General features: G+C 37.9%; 1 protein-coding gene across 2 annotated transcripts in view; it reads left to right on the top strand.

Moving 5' to 3' along the window:
- LOC117303131 (serine/threonine-protein kinase N2-like) overlaps nt 1–25,148 on the top strand; it is a 42,522-nt gene that overhangs the window by 591 nt on the left and 16,783 nt on the right. For both annotated transcript variants that reach the window (XM_033787232.1, XM_033787233.1), the window contains exons 2-5: nt 1,602–1,926; nt 20,172–20,501; nt 23,624–23,790; nt 24,071–24,211. In XM_033787232.1, the coding sequence (XP_033643123.1) occupies nt 1,602–1,926; nt 20,172–20,501; nt 23,624–23,790; nt 24,071–24,211 (963 nt within the window). The remainder of the gene's footprint in view (nt 1–1,601; nt 1,927–20,171; nt 20,502–23,623; nt 23,791–24,070; nt 24,212–25,148) is intronic.

Raw genomic sequence — 25,148 nt, forward strand, 5'->3', positions numbered from 1 at the left:
ATGGCATTCTATAGTTTATGTGGGGTGTAAAGTTACTAATTTGTGACTTGTGTGATTATTTTATGAAGATGTTAAATTAAAGGGGTAATAATGTGAAGCGCTTTGGGACGCCCTCCGGGTGTAAAAAGTGCTATATAAAAACGGGTTATTATTATTATTATTATTAAAGAGTATAAACTATAAGAAGTTGTTGACATTATTTGTAATTTGTATTTTTTTGTTTTTGTCTTAATTAAATTATTGTTAAGTTTTTAGTTAAAAAGAGAGCAAAATGTAATTTTAATCAATCATCATACAGTAAAATATTCAAATAATATTAATTGGTTATCAACATTGTTGTTTAAATTACTATTTTAAGTTGTATACAAATTTGACACTAACCAATACATGTAACGTGATAAACGTGTCTTATTAATCCCACACATGACATGGTACTCAATTTAATTGGGTCTCAGAACTCATAACTGCAATAACGTATCTTTCTGAATGTTTGTATATATACTCAGCGCCTTGAGTACCTTGTTTGGTAGATATGTGCGCTATCACTTCAATATTATATTATTATTATACAATAATAAATTTATTTATGATATCCCAAGGTTTTGGCATCAAGTCTTTTATACTTGGCAGATAGAACAACTAAAACAATTTATACTTCCACCGGGGAAAACGCACAGAACAAATTACCATGTAAGGGGACTGTTGTCTGATTGAAGGAAATCTTTGTTTTAGAGCAACCAGACGTTCAAACTTCCTGTTGTACTGTGGACCCAGTTCAGGAAGTTGAAGAAAATCAATCCTATTCCTAGGCGCTAATTTCTGCGCTTAAGATGGAATCACATGTATCTGTTCACTTGTTGACGTTAGTGTATGTGGTCAAATATTTGCAGCCTTAGTAATGGATGTACTGGCTGTTGTGGATAATTTGACCTTTGCATAGCCTTTCGGATGCCTGTTGTTTACCACAGTTAATAACATGGGAGGCAATGACATCTACTTCTTGTGTTAAAATGTTTGTTCTTCCTTATTCCTTGATGAGATTCCGAAATGCAGGCAACCAGTAGGCCCTGTTTAACAAATTCGCCATGATCAAGCCTCTAAATCCCCCCTGGCACCCACAGCAATTGCCGTGGTGCCCTATGCTTTTGCTGTGGTGCCCTTTCCAAGGTTCTAAATACAAAGTTACATTTTCCCCATTAGATAGAAGTGCCCTTTCCTTACCAGGGGAAAATTGTTGTGCCCCTTCAAGACCAAAATTCAAGGCCTGCGTATCATGAAAACATTTTTAAAAGCACACCCGACACCCTGAGAAAATGTTTATGAAAATTAAATATACCATTGGGTGACCCGAGCATTGATTTTGAAGGGGGCACGGCAATTTTTGTGTGATTAGAGGCACTTCTCTATGAGGAGAATTAGTTTGTACTGGAACTTTGGCAAAAGGACAGGGCACCATGGCAAAAGGACAGGGCACTAAGTGCTGTGGGTCTTTGAGGCCTGGTGACCAATGAAGAAAGGAAATGTGAACAGAGTCTTAACTACTGATTATTAATTTTTCTTTGTAAGTGATTTTTATTGTAAATCTTGTTTCTTTTTTTAAGGGAGTTGTCGGCGGGGAGGTAGGCATCGGAAGTCTTGCCTCTCACCTCAGCACCCGTTATGGCACCGACCTTGACCTCTCCGACGCCGGCTTCCAGCAAAACCTGGAGTACATCAAAGAGCAGATCAAGAAGGACATACGCAAAGAACTTAAACTCAAAGAAGGAGCGGAAAACATGCGAAAGGTTACGACGGACAAGAAGAGTATTGCAAACATAAACAATATGGTGAAGCAGGCGAATATAAAACTGCACGAATTACGCCAAGAATTGAATGAACTTAACGCTCACATTGTGGTGAATACTGATGAAATAACTGCTGCTTCAGGTAAGTTAATTGATTGATTTTCGTGATTGTTGTTGGAACGTTGTGAATCCTTGATTAGAGGTTCACAAAATTGTTCAAAAGCAAGCCCGGATTTTTGTTGTTGTCGAAAAATGTGCTTGTATCAACACGCAATTTGTGCGTATCTGGTTGCGATTGGCTAGTATTGGCCTGATATGCTAGCTTGATCCTGGGGCGAACACTGATTGATAACTATAGCCAAGGGCCCATTTCCATAGAGCTGTTTACAGCTGATTTTGTGCTTACTACATGTATTTGAGCTTCCATTTCCTAGTGCTGCTTTCAAAAGCAAAATGTTCAGCTACAGTTGGCATGAAAATGTTCTACCAATGAGCAGCGCTGAGAAATTGGCCCCAGGCTGTCATGATGTGCTTAATGCAATCACCTTCAGTTGAAAGTTTTGACAAATTGTCAGCTCAATGCTGCAATGTAATAATCAAGTCAAGAGTGATAAGGTGTTTGTAAATGAATGACTTCCTGTATAGTGAGTCACTAACAGTCTTGTGAGGAGGGGCTTCCTGGTAAAGGAATGGCTAGACGATCTGTTTGTGTGCGACGGCATGAAAGCTTACTTAACTTGCCATGACAACTGCAAACATGGCAGCTACATGACACAGTAACCTCGTTCACGGTGATGATCGTTCTTGCAGCGCCATTTGGTTTCTGCATGCGCTGCTCGCTCATGACCACTGGAATTGGTTAATTACAATGTGTACTTGGGTTTTGCACATTTTGATGAGGCTGATCCACATTGCATGTATATGAGCATGCTAAAGTATGGAACATGTATGCCGCAAAAGATGCACCCAGTTATCAGGCATGCAACTTTTCAGCTGATCCGCTGATGTCCTCTTTCTTTTCAAAACAGTGCTATAGGAAGCTGAAAAACACTGTACAAAAGTTAAGTGTACATGTAGCCGGCCATTTCCTCTTTTTTTGCAAATAATTAGTTGCATGTCTGAGTTTTAGAGCAACTGTTCTCCTTTAGTTCTTCTTTGATTTTGTGACACGTCAAACTGTATGCGGTGAAGGGTGACCAAGTAAAAACACGATTCATTTGAATCGCGCCAAAATACTTGCGTTTTGACACAGGCATCCTGCAACCCCCATAACGTACAAATGTAACAATGTAGGAAAATCTATGAAACTTTTCAATTCATGTCACGTTCACAGGGTCTGATTTGCAATGGGTAAGCTTACGTGTGACCCTCCACTGTTGTGGGTACACTTGCCATACTACGTGTTACATATTAGATTATTGACTGCAAGACAGGTAAATTACATAGTGCCTGAATAAGCTTGCTTGCCAGCGCGCACAGATTAAATACTTTTTAACATGTTTCTACACCTCATATAAATATGGCCGCCGGATTTTTTACTTAAAGCTACCTCCATGCTTAAAGTAAGCCATTCACATCCCAGGGTCAGGTGCCATGTAAATCGAGCAAACTGACTAAAATGCACACAGCCCTGAAGCATTTCCTAGCTTTGTAAACATTGATTGAAATTAGAAAATCAGAAAATGTGTTTACAAATACATATCCTACAGTATACAACATCATAATAGGCTGGATCATAATAATCCTCACACCAGAATGCTAAAAATAACTTTTGTAGTCGCGGGTCACACAAAGTTTGTGTGTAAATTCTGTAAAGTGTCATGACATTTTACTGACACAGGGTTGTACAATACAATACAGTACATGATTGCGCTCGAAACATTTCCACACACCATTGATCCAGACAGCACAGACCATTCTGTTTGCATGCAGATGTGTACAGTGAACGATTTCCCTTGTATAGCAGTGCAAAATGTCTCAGTTACTCAAAAATCATCTTTGCTATTCAAAATTTGCATTCACTCTGCACAAAACTTTCCAGTCAAAATATTTTGCGACGCAAAATTGCTGGATGAAGTTGTTCCCTGAGTGATGTACACTGTACATTTTAAAAACTGAGACATAAACAAGGTGTGGTGAATGGTGATCTGATGTTCTACATGTACTTCATGTGTTATAAAGACAATTTAGATGATGATAGACAATGTAACAAACACATTAAAACCTTATTGATATTTAAGTAAAGTTGTGTGCAAGTACAGGAAAATTTTGCTGTGAACTTGACAGTAAAATGAAGTGATCAACGTTTTCCTTGTATGTATTTCGTCTTGTTTCACAAATGTACTGTACTGTGTTATACTTCACACAGACAACCTTATATCAATATCATTTCAATTTAATGGCGGAACTGACAATACGTACATGTCTGTATACAACACCACTACAAACTATTTTGTTTGATATCCGTAAGCAGCTGGTTCACCAGAGATACCGCTCTCATCTTTCTTTTCATCAGCGACAGTGATCAAGTTCTCGTTTGCTTCGACCAAAATAACCAGATGTCTCTGGATTTGGGTTACACTATTGACCCATGCAGCTCAAATTTCCCGTTGAGTTAATCTTAATACTAAGGCTGATTCTTGTTAGCCATTTGGGTTTCATCATTGCACGAACCTAAAAGTAAAACTGTAGGCTCATATCCTGACACTAAATTTTGCGTGCAGCCGTAGGGTAAATCAACTCTGTGAGCACGTTTAAATTATTTCTTAGAGGGTTAATATTAACCATAAAAAAAACAATTATTTGACGCTAATGCAGTGAAAATTATGCTTAAAGCCATTGGACCCTTTTGGTACAGAAAAAAAAAAAAAGTTCACAGATTTACAAATAACTTACAGGGTTTACAGAAGGTAGTGGTGAAAGACTTCCCTTGAAATATTATTCCATGAAATGCTTTACTTTTTTGAGAAAACAGTAAAACAATATAAATTCTCGTTAGCGAGAATTACGATTTATTTTAAACACATGTCATGACACGGCGAAAAGTGCGGATACACGGGTGGGTTTTCCCGTTATTTTCTCCAGACTCCAATGACCGATTGAGCCTAAATTTTCACAGGTTTGTTATTTGATATAGAAGTTGTGATACACGAAGTGTGGGCCTTGGACAATAGTGTTTACCGAAAGGGTCCAATGGCTTTAAAGGCAAACAACAATAAAAAAACATTGTATTTTGCCCATTTTTGTCTTGAACACATTTGTAATGAAACTCTGGTCGTGAGCTACAATGTATGCATCTGTGTAATACACACAGAGTGTGAAGCTTTTGTGTGCAAGGATAATTCTATTACATTTTTACCTCCTGTTTATTTATTGCTGTTTACTACATCACAACCGTAGCACAGAACCTCAATTAATAGTCAACACAAGCTTTAAACCATGCACAGTGCTTAGTCTTCTTTTGACTCTCAGCCTAAATTTATTGTTGTGAACTTTGCAGTCAAATAACAGCCCATGCACTTCGTAATATGCAATGGCGATTTGTGCCACTCTCTTTGTGTTTTTGAAGCGGTGCGTACAGAATTCAGCCGAACTGGCCTCAAGTGCAAAAGGTCATTACTGTACATGTGTATACAAGTGTTCAGCGCCTGCATGCACTGAAGGACCCGATACCTCCAAGTATACTCATCAATGTCAAAATTTATGGAGCGTTGTATATTGTTATTTAAGAATCATTTGACTACTATCGCCCCCAGGGGATGATGATGAACATGTTATGTGTGTGATGCAAATTGCTAATGCGGAGCACCAAGCAGTCTCGCACAATCACTTCTGACTCCTTTGTTATGGACGGATGCTTATAGTGTACATTTGCTGTGTTAAATTGTTCAGTTGTTATAAATTATCTGTTAAGAGTTAAGTTATAAAAGAACGTATATATTTAACTTTTTACTTAAAAAACAAAAAAACATCCCAATGAACACAAAATTAACTGCGAAAAACTCTGTTTTTGAATGCAAATTTTTGAATTAAAAGGCCCCTCACTATAAATGCATATTAAGTGTACATGTACCAGGCATGATGTTCTTCTCTTCTCTGAATTCTGCTTCTTTTTTTTTCCTCAGAAAAATCAACCAATTTTTTTTAAATAGCCTGCAAATTCTGTGAAAGCCTTCAAAACCGTATGTACATGTACGAGTAGTTCAGCTCGTGTACTTAATAAAATGTTCCTATTTTTTTCAAGGGCTAAATATCATGCCTGATGTACATCTAAAATGTCAGCGAAGGCAGCAGTTGACATTGATTTTTATTTGTCATAAAATGCTCTTTAGAAGGAAAATTATAACTTTGAAAGATGAAGGTCCACAGCTTGAAAACAAACAAAATGGCAGTATTTTTGTGTGCTATGCTCAGTCACGAAGTACCACATGTAAACACAAACACAGAACACTAGCGTTATGTCCTTTTAAGAGCAAACTGTAGCCTATTGGGTGGTGTCTTTAGTAGAGTGAGTGACAAGGCCTTCAAAGTGACTTTAGATTGTGCTGTTTTTATCCATTCTTTCCGAGAATTCTACACACCATTAAAGGGAACGTATGGTTTTTAGACCCGTTCGATTGTGAAACTGTGAAACTGAAAATTTCATTTTAAAACGGGTAGCGTTTTAAATATTTTGCCAGAAAATTCTGAGCGGTTTTGTCCATGCATGAAGAATAATTCGTAGTTGGAATACACAAGCTGAGAAAACATACATGTATTCTGAAAGTAATGTTTTCCAGATATAATTTTTTTTTTTTTGGGGGGGGGGTGGTAATGAAAACTGATATCTTTTTCCATAACCACATTAACTTCACATTGAATGCTTTGAAAGCTGTTGTATTTTTTCTAACCAAGTAAGTTGTTTTACTCTCTTTTATTTAGCCTATGTTTATATAGACAATGTGACCTGTGACATCACATGTTTACAAAAGAGCCACAGAGCCTGGACTTCCTGCAGGCATGATTTGTACACAGCTCAATAGAAGAAAATATAAAATCTTATATTTTATGGAGATTGCACTGTCTAATTCTTATCAACTTTTGATATGATTAAAGGAGGCACATCTCAAAACTTGTCCAGAAATTATGACACAAAATGTCAACTTTCCCATAGGACCAGTGTAGTACAGTGCCTGCCAGAATACTTAAAGAATGTACAAGGTCACACTTATTGTAAACAAGGTTCACGTGGTCTATAGTTGCGATAACGTAACCCTCGTTATTGCCATTAATTTTAAGAGTGATTACCAAATCATAACTCATTCAAGTGAGTTAATGATAAATAGATCCGATCTGAATATTAGCAAATCTCAACCATGCTTTGGAACCTACAGGGATTAAACTCAACATAACATTAACCCTGTATCTGCTTGTTTTGTTTGCACATGTCCCTGTGTTTGCTTGTGTCCTTTAAACTAGTAAGGCGTGGGGTATTACGTGTACATGTAGCCTACATGTTCTGAATGTGTTAAGTTATTATTGTCTGAAAAGATTTATTTAAGCAATAGTGTGATCGGTTTAAAATGCAGTCTGCCTCAACATGTGTGTACTGAATTTGAATACTTAATTGTGCACAATGTACAGACAGGGAAGGATTTCGTATGCCACTTTTTGCATTTAGACTGAACAAATTTTGTGCTAATTTTGAGTAGCAAAATGGAGATTTTTTATATATTTTGCACAGATTTTGCAACAAATATTGATCAAATATTAGAAAATTTGCCAAAGGACGTAATAATTAAAACAGGGTCTTCGGAATGGTTTTTACTTGGTGTTTATCTTGGTTTTAAAGTCCTACCATCCAATGTGGAACATTCTTAGTGTTAACCCTTTTTTTTTTTTTTTTAGTATATTGTTTAAAAAATAAATAATAATAATTATTATGGCATCAGCCAAAATTTGCGGGTTTTAGCACACATTTGGCATACACCTATCAGCCCCATACGCTAGCTTGTGCATGGGAGAACCCTGCACATAATACAGTTTACATGCACTCTGAAGCACTCGTATACAATGCACATTATGAGCTCTGTAAAACCCCTTGAATTTGTAGTTATTTGACTAAGTACTGACTGTCCCCTGAAGTTCTGGGGGGATCAACCTTAAGTTGACTTCAACCCACGTTTACCTGGATCTTGCCTGGATGGAGCCTGGATGGTTTGAAGTTGTACAATTACAACTATCTTAAATCCCTACCCTCGGGGAATCTAAAGCGACTCTTCTTTATTTGCATTGTACCAACTACCCTGGTTATATTATCCCCTCTAAAATGCAATCCGTCTTGAATTTTGTTTTCAACATGTAACAATTGTTCTATGAAAGGCAAAGTAGGCGCCATACCTTTGGTTTGTTCTTACTATTCAATTGTTTTATTCTAGATGTACATTTATAAATGTCGTTACAAATTAATATTAACCTGTGAAAATTTCATTTCAAAAGGTGGTAGCAATTTTTAGATATCACCCAAAATCCGAAGCGGTTACATGTATGTCCACACAGAAAGAATGATCTGTAAATTGGGAAACACAAACTGAGAAACGTATAGACTGACAGTAAAATTTATCGGACAGTAAAATTTCTCAGATTCAAATTTCGAGGGATAAAACTTCTATTCTATAACTTAACATTATTACTTTGAAGTGAAATGATTCTCAATATGCTTTAGACTATCCATAGCTGCTGTACTTTTAACCCAGTAAATTTGTAATGCCATTAATTTTAAGAGTGATTGCCTTCCCCTTAAAGGTACAGTTTGTACAAAATCTGAAGAAAAAAAAAAGTTCTATGATTTTTATGAACAGTCAGTATTACAGGCCTGGAAATAAACCATAACACACAGCAATTGCTGTGGTGCCCTGTGCTTTTGCCGTGGTGCCCCTTGCAACATTCCAATACAAATTTTAATTTTCTTCTTAGAAGTGCCCCTTACCAGAGGAAAATTGCTGTGCCCCTCTGAGCACGAAAATCAAGGTCTGGTATTAAACTCAGCATTTGAGAACATAATATACACTTGTAGTTGTACATTGTACGTCCTTCATCTTAGTGGGCAAGGATATTTTTGCAATAGTTTTGTACACAGTAATTGATACACGTGTAATAAGGAGTTGAGATGACATTTAAGATGTCATGCTTGGTTGAACGTGTCATGTCTGTCTGAACCAATTATCTTGATGTTGTACAAGATAAGGATTAATTGAAGACAACTTGCAGGTGTTCCTAATGATGTCGAATAATTCATGTACTGGGTCATGGTTAATCCATTTTAGTAAAGCAGGCCAAATGTATAGTTTGTTAGCTGCACAGACTTGTCCGGGCATCTTGGTATGCACTGTTGGTATGACATTTTTGACTTTTATGCTTTGTGAAGAACTTGTGAAGAGGTTTGGTTTGTGATGATTTTAGCCAAGACAAAGTCGCAGTAAAATTAGCAAAATTGAATCAAGTACTTTCAAAAACAGTGGATTTATACAGAGCGCAGACTATGGTCTTTGGTATACAGTGTATATTTTTCTTGGATTTTAACACTATGAAGGGAATCAAAACGAGTGAAACTGTTTAAAACTAGTTGGTTTAATGGTAAGACTTGGTTTTAATAATTTTCCTGGGACCGAGGCGAAGTCCTGATGAAATTATCAAAATTTAATCAAGTGCTTTCAAAAGCGGGACCTGTGAATCTGTGTTTAGCACAGACTACGGTTGTGTTGGTATTGTACATAGAAATGTGTGTGTAGACCACAAGTCTGTGGCTTGGTTCTTGACAGTTTTACTGAGACCGAGGCAAAGTTGCAATGAAATTATCAAAATTTAACATTTTAAAATGTTAAAAGCAGGACATAATTTGTGCAGTGTACAATGTAGCACAGACTGAGATCCTGGTTCAAATGGAGGTCTAAAAGTACATTGGTCCCTATGTGTGTACTGTGTTCATACTATGTATTTGTGCCTGTGTAACATGTGCTATGTCATTCAAAATACTTATCCTTTTGTGTACTCTAATATTTTGCACTGCAAACAATGTCAATTCAATTGAGTTCAAATCAATTTTTTATTGCATGTCAAGGACTTGTTGGTGATGGAAAATATTTTATGTGACGTTTGGATTTGTGTAGTGATTCTGATGTGGTCGAGTATTGATTCAGTTTTTACTGAGAGTAAGTCTACGTTAATGTATGGACTGTATGCACTGGATTCAGGAATCTCATTAAAAACACAGGCCTGATAGATTCTTTAGGGAAGCAATGAAGGCGATTGCCTACATGCCCCCCCCCCCCCGGTCATTGCCTTGTTGCCCTTGAAATACTCACAGTACAATTTGCTCATAAATGTACATAGGGTGCCCTTAACCAAAGAGAAAATGTCTTGGTGCCCTTGCCCTTTCAAAAATGAAGCAAACAGACCTGGAAACAGTTTTGCTTTTGTACTGTTTATTGAGGCTAAGGGGCCATTCGTAATAATCAATGTTAAAAAAAAATTATATTTTTTTGAAATTGTGGGTGGGTAGGTGGGTCAAAACTTTTTTTCTTCTTTTTTTTTTTACATGATAAAGGCTGCTCGATCTGCTCTATGTTGGAGTCCTTTGAACTGACAAATCTGCATCATTTGAGGCATTACTTTGTTCTGTAGTGCATAGAGTATATTGTGATGTGAATCAATATTTAAAAATCAAAATTTGGGGTGGGTGGGTGTCCTGGGTGGATCAAAACATTTTAGATTTTTTTTTAACATTGACTATTTTGAATGGCCCCTAAATTATGTATATTATGTGCCATACTGTTTTGATGTACATGTACTTTGCTCATCAAAGATAACATAAATTTCAGGAGATTCAGCCAGGACATCAATTACACTGAGTTCTTTGTACAGCTGAGTCCAGTGCAATGTGTGAAGGTTAATTTCATCTAGTGTGGTTTGGTTCACTATAAATTTTTGTGCGATATCGTAATGTTTTCTAAGGTACATGTCAGATCCACTGTCTAGTTCTTTTTGTTGAAACACAATGTCAAAGATGCATTTAAATGCATTAGGAATAAATATGAACAATGCAATCGCCTTGGAAACAGAGTGGCAGTAATGCACGGTTTTTGCAATTAAACCGATCTGTATGATAGTAAATATCAATGCATTACAATGTCACGCAATGTAATGAAATCAACGATCCAAGTAATTTTTTTAAAGGAAATGAAAAATATGTTTACATGCACTAAATCTCTCATAAATTTATGAGATGATTGTATACTAATGTTTACATTCTGAAAATAATAATAACAAATAATAATAATTGTGGCTTCTTATATAGGGCACATGTCCGTCACTCAGTGACGCTCCTGGCGCTGTAACATTCAGTATTTTCTGGAAGATGTGGGACTACGTTTGAAATATGACACCTAATTCTGATAGCATCATGTAATGCTTTACAAGATGCTGTGGCGCAATTTGCTGCTGATCGGACCAGGAACACCAGGGCGGAGCCCTTCTCTTTTCGATAAGTGCACTGGGTTCTCTTACATGCGTTACAAAACACATGGGACCAATGGCTTAACGTCCCATCCGAAGGACGAAGCAATCGTGAAGTGTCTTGCTTAAGGACACAAGTGTCACGGCTGGGGATTCGAACCCACACTCTGCTGATCAGAAACACCAGAGTTTGAATTCGGTGCTCTTAACCACTCGGCCACGACACTTCCACACTTCTAATGTACATTAGGTATCAATATCAGGCCTTGGATTTCTTGCTTGAAGGGGCACGGAAATTTTCCTCTGGTAGTAAGGGACACTTCTAAGAGAGGAAAATGTAAGTTTGTATTGGAACTTTGAAAAGGGCACCACAGTAAAAACATTGGGCACCACGGCAAATGCTTTTGGTGCTGTTGGTGATTTCGAGCCCTGCAGTATTCAGTGTACACAACTTTGTTTGTGTCGTTAACTGAAAATCAGAGGATTTATGTTCTTGAAGGTTTCTGTTTAAAACTGTTTTGACAGTCTTCCAGTTTTGTGTTTATTTGAAGAAGTGGGCAGTAAAAGTTTTAAATGTTTAGTGTAGGCGTTGCGCAGTGTGTGTAGGTGTCTGCTTTCAAGCATAGCAGTAACACACAATTCGTTTTCTCTGCTGTGTTATGGATTTATCTAGGCATACATGTTGGAAATTTTAATTTTGCTGAATCCTTTTTTTCGTTAAAATTGACTTCCCCTTCAGGAATCTGGTTTTAAAGTGGTTCATGGTGTGAGAGATGAGAAACTATTTTAACGTTAAAGGTTTTTGTTAAAAAGTCTGAGCAATTATTTTTTAACATGGAAGGTTTTGTTTACAAGTCGTGGAAATTGTTTTGCTTTCTCGTTCTCGTAAAAGACAAACATTAAAGCTTCTGTGCAAACCTTTAATGAGGATATTTTCATTTCATTGAAGATCTTCTTTGTAAGTCAAACAATAGTTTTTAAATGGAAGTTTTGTTTAAAGGCTGTGGACACTATTGGTAATTACTCAAAATAATTATTAGCATAAAACCTTTCTTGGTAACGAGTAATGGGGAGAGGTTGATAGTATAAAACATTGTGAGAAAGGGCTCCCTCTGAAGTGACGTAGTTTTCGAGAAAGAAGTAATTTTCCACGAATTTGATTTCGAGACCTCAAGTTTAGAATTTGAGGTCTCGAAATCAAGCATCAGAAAGCACACAACTTCGTGTGACAAGGGTGTTTTTTTCTTTCATTAATATCTCGCAACTTCGACGACCGATTGAGCTCAAATTTTCACAGGTTTGTTATTTTATGCATATGTTGAGATACACCAACTGTGAAGACTAGTCTCTGACAATTACCAATAGTGTCCACTGGCTTTAAGTAGTGGAAATTGTCTTGCTCTCTTGTTCTCGTAAAAGGTACAGTAATAAAGCTACTGAACAAACCTCTTGAAGGGTATTTTCAGAACAAAAAGATCTTCAAAACATTCAAGAGAGAGGGGGGAGGGAGTCATGAGAAAAGTGAGTGGTATTGTCAAAGACAACAGGATATGAATGGGTCTTTTGATATGATAGTGGTTTGTGCAGAGGACAGTGTGCGTCATCTCGCCTCATCTGATCCTCGCAACGGATGTTACCGCGAAATCTTGAATTAAAGTTTCCTTCACAGACATGAATGCATCCTCACTGTATTGCATCTAAAATAGCCATTTTTTGAGATTGTGCGTTACTGAATGGGGTTAGGTTTCATGTACATTGGCAGTGTGCCGACTGACCATACTCAAGTGAAGGTAGATAACCGCGAAGTAGAGCTATTTGCATGAAGAAGGTACCTCTGGGACCATGTTGTGTTGAGCAAACTACTGAAATCAGGTCAAATCTCTTTTCGCATATTTTTTACTAAATTTCAATGTGTATCAATCAATTGTACATACTGTGTGCACCAAAAATACATTTAAATACATTTTGTACAGGTCCAAAAAAAAAATGCATTTTGAAAGTGCAAAACAATTCATCAAAATTTAGAAATTTTGATAATTTATCAATTTAATTTTTAGCAAGTTCATAATGCCCAATTGAGCCCTGAAATTAACCAGGGAGCACAGCTACTGCCATGGTGCCCTGTGCTTTTGCTGTTGTGCCCTGTTGTGCATTCTGCAGTGCAAACCATTTTATCAAAATTATGTAGACATTTTGATTATTTCTCAATTTTACATTTAGCATGATTTTAGCAAATTTGTAATTGCTAACTTGTACATTTTGTCATTGAATAAGAGCTTTATAGCAAAATCACCAATTTCCCTTCAGGATTCAATACAAATGTGCAGAGACGAGATAAATGAAGGAATCGAATCAATCCCACCCACTCTCAGTCTCACCTTACCCGGGAAGGTCACAGGTCATTATTAAGGAAGGTCAGAGGTCATAAGTGAACAAGTTAAAATCATAAGGAAGTTTGTGTATTAATACTTGGTGATGGTAGGAAACCGCCAGCGGGTGGACAAAAAAAAAACGCAACATGAAACCTCCCTAGCCTGGACTAACGCTAATTTAATTTACTCTGAAGGTGTATACTTTAAGTGTTTGGCGAGTGAATATTCTCACAGTTGGGTTGTTTTATTCTTGTGGCCAGGTTATGTTGGCATTATTATTATGATTATAATATTGCATTGGATGCTGTGATGCTTCAGGCATTCTGCATTCATAGATGTCATGTACATTTGTCCAGAATTTTGCCTTGAATTTGTCTCTCAAGTGGGTAAATCGATATCCTCCTCAGAACAAATCTGAGAGGAAATTGAGAACTTTTGTTTGAATATTTTAAAGGTGTAATGAGGTAGGAGGCAATAACAGGGTTCAGGAATTTCATCTTTAAAGGGCAAGGCCAATTTTATTTTGCATCTTAGGGCACAAGTTTCTATTGGAAAATCTAATGTCTATGGGAATATTTTAAAGGGGCACCAAGGCCAAGACCAGGGCAACGAAGGCCGCTGCCCTCGAGGCCTCTGGGTAATTCCAGGCATGAGGGTTCTCCCTAGGTGTTTAAAACTGGGGGCATTTCTGGACCCAAATTTTGGGGATATTTGGCTGAAGCACGCTGAGTTGAAACAAGGTTTTCGGAATGTTTTCTACTCAGTGTTTATCTTGGTTTTAAAAGTCCCACTGTGCAATCTAGAGCATGGCTTTGGTTTTCTCTTGATATTATTTTTTGGCATCAGCATTTTGGGATGTTTGGCTGAAGCACGCTGAATTGAAACAATGTCATCATTATGTTTTATACTCTGTGTTTAAAAATCTTGGTTTAAAAGTCCTAACTGTGCAATCTACAGCAATGGTTTTACTCTTGATGTTATTTCGTTGCACATTGGCGTGCAATTTGCGTGTATCGCCACGCAATTTGCAAGTATCGGCATGCAAATTGGAGCGTATGGGCTCAATACACTGCATTACCTTGTGCATGTGGAGAGCCCGGCAATAACGGTAATTGTCATGGCTTGGTGAAGTTCAAAGATTGAGAATGTAAATAATTGATCTGACGAATGTCACTTTGCATTATCAACAGATTTCTGTAATGTACAATAAGCTTGGGCGATATCGATTTATTTTATTCACGATATATCGCCGACAATATATCGCGATATTCGATATAATCGCGATTAATGAAATTTGACATCATCAGTCTTCAAACTCCCAGTGAAAGTTGTAGAAGAGACAGTCATAGCATAAGAGAGGTGTTCTAATGACCTATTCTTCTGGTTTTACTCCAAACCTATGGGGTGCAAGATGTCTCAGCTAGCAAATACATCGCGATATTTAATCGATATCGATATTTCGATTAAAACCAAATCCATCCGATATCGAAATCGTGTCCAAATTAATATCGCGATATTCGATAATATCGCGATATCACCCAAGCTTAATGTACAATGTAACTGGAAGATATTATGGTACTCAGTCAACTGTGGTAAGCGATGCTCAGTGCAGTTCATGTCATTATTAATGCGTTTTTTTTCAAAGTAGATTTTAAAACTGCGCTACTTCCTTGTCCACTTCCCCGAGGAAACCACAAAAATATTGCAGACATTTTCTTGGGTGTGACTTTCACTCCATGCTGGCACAGACCTACGTGTATGCATCCAACAGTACAAAGAATATCAAAACAATCAAGGTTGTAGCCAGATTATTTTGTAAAAGGGTGTCCAAGTATGCTGGAATTTTGTTTCAAAATTGTTTGCTTACTGTACAAAATAAACAGGGTGTCCAAAAGACACCCAGATAACCCTCTGGCGATTGTAAGACTGAATTCTCTAAACATGATCTAAACTAGTTTGTTTTTTGGTTATCAGACAGATGATGGCAGAAAATGATTTGCTGTTTATCGTAAATTTGCTGACAACAAACATCTCTAATAGCTTTAAGAAATTATGTCCCTTTTGTCAACACATGTAATAATAATAATAATAATAATAATAATAATAATAATAATAATATCGAAGTCTTATATAGCACACGTATCTACCAAACAAGGTACTCAAGGCGCTGAGTATATACAAACTTTCAGAAAGATAGGTTATTGCAGTGATGAATTCTGAGACCCAATTATTTAGCACCTTATAAGGGTTTACAAGGTGCTAAGGCGCATTAAGCAGCCACAACCAGGAACACCGGGGCGAACTCCTTCTCTTTTCGATAAAGTGCACTGGGTTCTTTTACATGCGTTACACAACACATGGGACCAACGGCTTTACGTCCCATCCGAAGGCCTACATGGATACATGTATTATTATAGTATTTACACTTGTTATGTATGTTACTGTATCATGCCTTGAAATAATCCACTCACACACCCACAGCAATTCCTGTGGTGCCCTCTGACAAAGTGTACAGTGTAGAAGCGCCCCTTTACCAGAGGAAAATTGCTGTGCCCCTTCGAAAGATGGATGAAATTCAAGGCCTAATATACATTCAAGTCGATGTACAGCCTGTCCTACTGTAGAATAGTGTCAGGGTGTGTGCATGTAATTGGGGCAAATAACCTAATCCATTCAAATTTTCACTATCATTAATAGAGTTTGTTTGACTTCATGAGAGATGATTCATTACTACAATAGGACAAGGGGGCAAAGGTCACAGTCACTAGTTCAGCCCACAGTTTGACTAGTGCAGTTTCTGGATGGCCCGTAAGCCTGTTGGCATGTACAACGTTTGAATTGAAGCAGTGTTTACAATACTGTAGTGAATGATGCTTGTAAGTTTGTTATTCTCTGAAACCTGCATACTCATGTAGGGCCCTACATGGTGTGTACGTTTGTACTGTACGTACGGTCATGGAGGAATGAACGGTCATGGAGGAAGGAACGATACAAGTACACAGGCCCTTGACTGATGAAGTATGCAATATTGCATAAATAAAATAACCCACAGACATCAGTGTTAGTCATGATGTTGGTCGTTTGTTTTGATGTTATTATGTATTGATGTGTCATTTATAATACACGTTCTTCAGTTCAAACTAGTTGCTTGCAGGCCTTTAATTTCTGTCTTGTTTGAAGTGGCACAGCAATATTCCTCTGGTAAAGGGCACTTAATTTCTATTGGAACTCTGCAACGAGCACTGCAGCAAAAGTACAGGGCACCACGGCAATTGCTGTGGGTGCCAGGGCTATTTTGGAGGCCTGTGGTCTTGCGCAAATGTACATGTATACACTGGATATATGATTGCACTAGGGCTATATGCAATTATTTTACGTAATGTGTATGTTAAATGCTGTTTTCTGTATATGTAATAATCAATGGTCAGTGCCTTGCATCCCAAGTCCCATTGAATAGCACCAAAAACTACACAGTGAAGGGGGGGGGGGGAGGGGAATCTAGGGTTGTATGGCATTGGCACTGCAGCCACTGACTGTAGACAAACCAAACAAAAAGACCATTCCATGTGATTGTACTTTTCCTTGCAGTGAGTTCTTTTATTGAATACGCCCCTAGGGCTGAGTAGTCCTTGCTGTGCCAGGGACTAAAATGGAATCCGTTGGACTGAAGTATCTTTATGGACTGTCTCCCTAACTATGGTCTCATGATACAAGTAGCTTTACTGGTCTGATCATGGAAGAAGGGAGATTATATCACTTAATCCTTAGTGGTCTGCTGGTCAAATGCCAGTTGATACAGTACACAAGGACTGTCCAACTAGTTTGGCTGGCTGGCTACTTGATTGCTTGCCACTGCAACATGCAAACCACGATTGTTCATATTGAATTGAAAACACATTCACATACATGTACCATAGTCCAATGCATGCTTAATTATACATGTTAAAAGGAAATCCCTCAAAATGGGCCAGTGAAAAAGCTGGCACATCAGTGAAAATGACATGTACCATGCTAACTGGTCCTGCTGGCTATTCATTTATAAAGTTAAGAAGAAACCCTGCTAGATAAATCAAAGTTACATGTAGGTTGAGATTGAAGGTCATGTAATTTATAAGGGTTGAGTTTGAGTTAGGACTAGTCTTATCTCAAGTTAGGACCAGTTACTCCTCCTAACTTAAGACTATCCAGGCAATTTGTATATATCTCCTAGGACTAGTCCTAAGTCCTAACTCTTTGTGAAATCGACCCCTGGGCCCAATTTCATAAAGCCTGTATAAAAGAAGCACAGCAAGTTTGCTAAGCACAGAATAGTATTGTTTAGCAGATACAGGTTATCAGCCCTAATTACAAGTTTGAAATTGTTGTGCCTGGTGCCCGACTCAATTTTTGCTCAGCAAAGAGGTTTGTCAAGCAAGAAATTGAAATTGTCAGCTTGAAATTGGGCCTTGTTTTCCTACTGCTGGATGAGCAGAATACGTATTCAATTCAATAGTACGTTTATTCCATACTCTTGTTGAGAAAAGAACAATTGTGAGAATTAAACAGTACATATAGAAATTTAACAAATCTAAAGTGCATTAAATTACATGCATACAAAAACAATATAATCTAAAAGCAAATAATAAAATTATAACTAGGAATTAACTATGTACAAGACAGGAGCGAGAGCATGAGGCTGTTAGAGTAAGCCGTGGCAGTAAGCCGTGGTGTTAGAGGATTGGCATCCCACCGTGTGTCATTGCGCAGAAAGTTTTTAGGGAATGCCTATGGACCATGTAACTGTGTACGTCTGAAGTGAAAGAAACCATGGGTTTTACTTGCTTCACTACATGTAGCTTCTTCATGTACTTGGCAGTGATTTAGTTGTGTGTGGGCGTACTGTTTTACATTTTATAAATCATCTTTGTTTCACATACATCAGAGAAGCCATCGGGTTACCAAACTGAAACTTTCTTGGTCATCAGTTTTCATTTTCCAATGTGACTCTGAGACTGAGAGGGCAGTAGTATACAACTTATGACTCATCTTTGAGACTGTGCAGAGGTCTTAATATAGTAATAACACTGGAGGTTTTATTATTAACATTAGAGTGAAACTACTGTTTGTCCTTAAAAAAGGTTAAATGTTGCCTATATATAGGGGACAGTTAGTCCTACTGTCCTGAAGACTTGATTCGCTATATGTAACCAGCATTTAAGTCCATTTAATTTATTATGGTTATAAAGCCAAGGACTCTCAGACCCTCAGACAAGCAAACTTAATCACTGTATATACTATGCATGCATACGTAGCCAAGTGGTGAGAAGACAAGGAAGGAAGTTTCAGTTTTAGAAATTGGCTGGCGAGATATTACCATTTGACACCAATTACATGCAATATGATAGTAAATGCTTTACATACGGTATGTCCGTGCCAAAATTGATGCATTGCAACTAAAAAGTTTGCAGAGGTCTTTTTTGTAGCTATACCAACTCCTTTTGTACAGAAGGATTTTATGAAGTACTAGTATTAAAGCCACTGGACCCTTTCGGTACAGGAAAAAAAAAAAAAAGTTCACAGATTTACAAATAACTTACAGGGAGTACAGAAGGTAGTGGTGAAATACTTCTCTTGAAATATTAGTCCATGAAATGCTTTACTTTTTGAGAAAACAGTAAAACAATATCAATTCTCGTTAACGAGAATTACGGATTTATTTTAAACACATGTCATGACACGGCGAAATGCGCGGATACAAGGGTGGGTTTTCCCGTTATTTTCTCCCGACTCTGATGACCGATTAAGCCCAAATTTTCACAGGTTTGTTATTTGATATAGAAGTTGTGATACACGAAGTGTGGGCCTTGGACAATACTGTTTACCGAAAGGGTCCAATGGCTTTAAGGGTGTTTTATTGATACTTGAAGGTATACCCTCAAGTCCATGATGTGGCATTAAGCTGTGCTATCTCATCTTTAAGTTGCACCCCCTTTAAGGTGATGATCCTCTGGCCGCTTTCCAGGTTATATCGTAATTTTGGTGTGATCCCTGGCCACACGACAGCTAACGTTTATCTTTTTTCGATTGGGCACTTTCAAACAAAAATATTAAGTAAAATACTATAGGGAGAGAGCGCTGGTACATTTATCCGGAGGTCGTTGGTTCACGTCCTGCTCTAATAAACTTTCTTCAGTCGAGCCCAAAATCATTTAGCAATTTACACAGTCAGTTTTCCTTGTGGTTTATTGTATCATGTAAGTTCAGTTACATCACTTCTGCAACTGTTTTACCAGGCGTGCAACTTTTCCTCGGATCAGCTGATTTCTTCTATTTTTATTTTCAGTTTTACCATTCAAAACTGAAAAAATACTATACACAATCACTGAATTGTTTTCATTTCCTCTTTTTTGGTGAAGTAACAGTTCCATCTTCCCACGAGGCTTAATCTACTGCAGGTTGAAAGCTTTATCAAGCTAAGGAAGTCTCCAAACTATTTAATTCATCTTTCTAACCATGAATCTCAATCCTCTATTCCTATCTACAGGTGATGCAAGCCCCCTGTCCCCAGTCAAATCAGACGGCTCTACGTCGGACGACACCGGGGCCCTACGCACCGGTCCCGCTCCAAACAGTCGCGTCCTCGCTCTAGAGAAGCAGCTAGCGATCGAAATGAAGGTGAAGCAAGGCGCGGAGAACATGATTCAGATGTACACGTCGGGGACGAAGGATCGGAAGTTACTGGCCGAGGCTCAGCAGATGTTGCAAGACAGTAAAGTGAAGATTGAAGTCATTAAGATGGAGGTCATTAAAGTACAGCAGATGGCCGGGAATAGTCAGTTCGGCGACTCGTCAAATGCTGATGGCGCAGATCTAGGTAAGATAGGTTACTAACAATGTTCCGTCTGAACTTGACAATCACCCGAACTATGGTTGGGCCAATCGCCCCAAATGTTGATGGCGCAGATCTCTGTGAGATATGTTAAGGTTGTTTACACTTAGGAAGAAACTACAAATAAATAGTAAACTTGCGGGTTCATCAACTCAAGTTTACTATTTATTTAGAGTTCTTGTTTACACTGTTCTGCCCCTACTTTACAAACTGCCCGAAAGTTGGGACAAGTGTTATTACAGTTGGGGTGCCCAAACTTTTGTAGTAAAATTTTTGCTCCCGAAATTAATTGTTTTTCTTCTAAAATCATCTATCGGAAAAACTTCTATAATTTTTAAATATAAATCAGATTCCAAGTCAGATTTCAGTTGAACTTCTACTGTATACATAGGGCCTACAGAATGTCAAGCCATCAGTCCTGATACTGCCCCTACTGATTGCGGCAATGCCCTCCAAGAACCCAATGTTTGCTGTGCCCTTTTCTCATCATTGCCGCCGTGCCCTTCCTCCTGAATTTTGTTTATATTCAACGCTGTTTAAGATCGAAAATAAGCCAAAAAGTCCCGATGTCTGTTTAAATTTCACGCAACGAAATATAACCCAATTGTGTGGGATTTTTAGCGTCTCCACGAAAAACTACACAATGTGCCTGACCAATAGTAGGATTCCGTATGAACAACAATATTATTTTATTGTGGAGTGTTAGACTTGTTCTTAATTTGTTTAATTTTATTGAGTTATATGATTGCTTTCTTTTTCAGTGGGTTAGTTAGTGCATGATCTTTGGGTATACATGTATGAAGCAATCGTCGATTGAAATGGAAAAATTTAAAGAACTGTTTTTGACTGGCAACTCAGAATATTTTTTTCTTCTTCAAATTGCCGTCGTGCCCTTCACAGCGTTTTATGGTTGCTGTGATGCCCTTTGAAATTTTTGAAAATTGCCTTGGTGCCCTGAATTTAGCAAAATTACACTAAATTTACATTGTTGTGACTGGTGCCCAACTCAATCTTTGCTTAGCAAAGAAATTTGTCTGCAAATTTACTGCTTAACAGCTTTATGAAATGTGCCCTGATCAATGAGTTTCTTTGATTAAACCATGGTTGACTTCATATCATTAAGCTGTATTGAAGTGCACTGCGCTCAAAACATTTGAATCAGCATTGAATTGAAATTCACACCTCATTACTCATGAATCTTTTCTCAGTAACAAACGCCCATTGTGTGCACATCCATGTAGGCACTCTGAGGATTGGAATTGACCCCCTAGGCTAGTGATTAATAGTCAAGTGGTGGTTTGGTAATCTTACACACCTTGACAAACCCTTCAGGGATTACCTTCAAAATTGTAGACTTTCAAATCAGACTTATTAATAATAATAATCATATCGAAGTCTTGTAATTATAGCGCACGTATCTACCAAACAAGGTACTCAAGGCGCTGAGTATATACAAACTTTCAGAAAGATAGGTTATTGCAGTGATGAATTCTGAGACCCAATTATTTAGCACCTTATAAGGGTTTACAAGGTGCTACGGCGCATTAAGCAACCACAACCAGGAACACCGGGGCGAACCCCTTCTCTTTTCGATAAGTGCACTGGGTTCTTTTACATGCGTTACACAACACATGGGACCAACGGCTTTACGTCCCATCCGAAAGACGAAGCAATGGTTAAGTGTCTTTTACATGTAATTGATGTTCACCTTTCAGTTTCACTGTTTTATTTTTCATTTGCATAAATCCTGCCATAAAATCATATAGGTAATATTTTAGTTTTTAAATTACTCGTCTTTAAAAGTTTGACTTCTCTTATTCAATTTATTTTACAAAGTCCCCTGTCATTTTAGGTAAATTTACATAAAATACCTCTTTTCTTTGAGCAAATTATTGCAAGCTGTTTTGACAATTAATCAAAACATGCCCTCGTAAAAAGTAGGAAAATCAACCACTCCCCTCCAAGAAACAAGTCAATATTTTCATTTGGCCTTTATGTTGATTGTTTATGAGTCACATATTATACAAACAACAGTAGCAAGGGTTTGCCCTACCATGGCCCTACCCATTGGCTATTTTGCTTGTGTGTACAAACTAAACCTCATGTGGTGAAAACAATGCATGTGTTGTTGGCTTTTCGCTGCCACTCTCTGTGGTTTGGCTGACTGGCTTCTCTAACACCACATGTTAAACGCATTAGCTGGTTGAGACACCATTAATTTACAGTCTATGCAGCAAGGAGTAGATTCTTTTCTACAGCCAGGACTGGTTATTGCTGTAAAACTTATTGCCTACTCAATGCTGTGTTATTATTACTCTCGAAACAAACTACAGTTTGGCTCAGTTTGGTCACATCCACATGTATGTGCTGTGCAGAAAAGTCAATGTCAACTACCTGTATATTAATTGCTTGTTGAGTGACTTTTGTGTTTGTGTGTGTTTGGCTGTTGGTTATAATTTGACCATCACTGACTGAAAGGTCATTTGATCTTGAGCTGTGATTTTTGTCGGACAAAGAACATTTTTAAGCCATCATGATTTTTTGTCTTGTGGGTGAGTACCAAGTAATGACACTGTATTATACATTGATTCTTGATACTTAACCCCCAAATTATTTTCAAATTTAGCCAGTCAGTGTCCTGTGCGGTTTTTACTTGAACATTGGTCATTGTGCTTTCTGCTTGTTCATTTTGGGCCATGCTGAAGAGTAAAATTAGACTGACCATAACTTGCATCAATGTGTGCTTCTTGCTTTCATGGCTCGACTTATGCCAGCAGGATAAATATACTTCATGTTTAGTTCCATTAATTTAGTGCCAGAATTATTTGCTAAGCATAAAAACGAGTGGGACACCAGTACCAACAATGTAAACCATGGAGTTTAAGTTTTAAAATGAAGTGTTGGCTGGTAACCTGTTTTTGCGGAGCACGATTTTCCTGTGTTTAGCAAGTTTTTTTAAATTGGGCCCAGGGTACCACATCAATTGCTGTGGGTTATTTCAAGGCCTGCTGTACACTGTAGCTGTTTTTGTTCAGCTGATATATTTTCAGTGAGTGTTGGCAAAAAAATAAACATCAAATACTTCTTTTTTGTCTGTGTGTTTACAGGTTACCGCAGAGCGTCTGCGGCTGATCTACATCTAAGCCCTCTAGAGTTCAGGATTGAGGAGTTAAGACACCATTTTAAGATTGAACTCGCCGTCGTGGAAGGGTTTAAGAATGTCACCAAAATGCTTAATGAAAGTAGATCATCCGATAGGAAAAGTTTAGCAGAGGTAAGCTTTATTTAATGTTTGAGAAATAGACGTTCCATCTGCCGAACGGTAAAGAAGAAAATTCAAGCATGGAAGTTTTTAAATTAATGTACAGACCCATTGAAATATTCAAATATGTTACTTCTCTATACTGTAGCGGTGGACTGACATTGTCACATTTGATTTCTTGTGTAGATAAATATGCGCATAAATGATAACTTTCATTTAGCCTACCGCTGATTGGAGAAGATGCTCAGTTTTACCGTTATCTTACATCTGTGTTTTTGGTTTGTGTGTGAAGGCTGAGAAAGGAATGGTGGAGTCTAACCATAAGTTGGATATTCTGAGACTAGCCCTGGAGAAGAGAATAACCGAGTTGACTCCTGATCACATCGACAAGATGCAGCAAATCAGAGATGAACTCGCTAGTGGAAAGTCATTGGTAAGTATAGGCCTTGAGCCTTGCTCTTAAGGGAACACACCAGTTTTTCTCTAGAAAGGGGCACACCAATTTTTCTCTAGAAAGGGGCACACCAATTTTTCTCTAGAAAGGGGCACACCAATTTTTCTCTAGAAAGGGGCACACTAATTTTTCTCTAGAAAGGGGCACACCAATTTTTCTCTAGAAAGGGGCACACCAATGTTTCTCTAGAAAGGGGCACACCAATTTTTCTCTAGAAAGGGGCACACCAATTTTTCTCTAGAAAGTGGCACACCAATGTTTCTCTAGAAAGGGGCACACCAATTTTTCTCTAGAAAGGGGCACACCAATGTTTCTCTAGAAAGGGGCACACCAATGTTTCTCTAGAAAGGGGCACACCAATGTTTCTCTAGAAAGGGGCACACCAATGTTTCTCTAGAAAGGGGCACACCAATTTTTCTCTAGAAAGGGGCACACCAATGTTTCTCTAGAAAGGGGCACACCAATTTTCTCTAGTAAGGGGCACCCCTGTAGGGAAAATGTAAATTTTACAGAAGTGCAGCTTATTTTTTTGAGCTCGAAACTAACTTAGGATTTCTCGCCTTCTTCTATTTTTTATTTTTTTATTTTTTATTATAAGAATCAAGAACAGAGACACACTCCTCAAAATTTTTGAAGAGGGGAGGTTAAGATTTCTAATTGTGGAAGATGAACTGAAAGTTTATTGAAGAGGAATGAGGCATGCAAGGGTGTACGGCAGCCCCTACTTGCAGTTGAGAAGCTGAATTGTGTTTGAGAAGCTGATAAGTGTTTGACCTGCTGGCATGCAAGGGTGCCTACAGCAGCCAGTCACATCCCACGGAGCACGGCCAGAGATCAATGGTTTATTTTTTTCTGGAATGAGGACAACGAACGGGCCGGGAGAAAAATTCCTTTTCATAAGTTGTTTAAGGTTACA

The sequence above is a fragment of the Asterias rubens genome, chromosome 19 (genome assembly GCF_902459465.1).
Source record: "Asterias rubens chromosome 19, eAstRub1.3, whole genome shotgun sequence".
Taxonomy (NCBI): Eukaryota; Metazoa; Echinodermata; class Asteroidea; order Forcipulatida; family Asteriidae; genus Asterias; species Asterias rubens.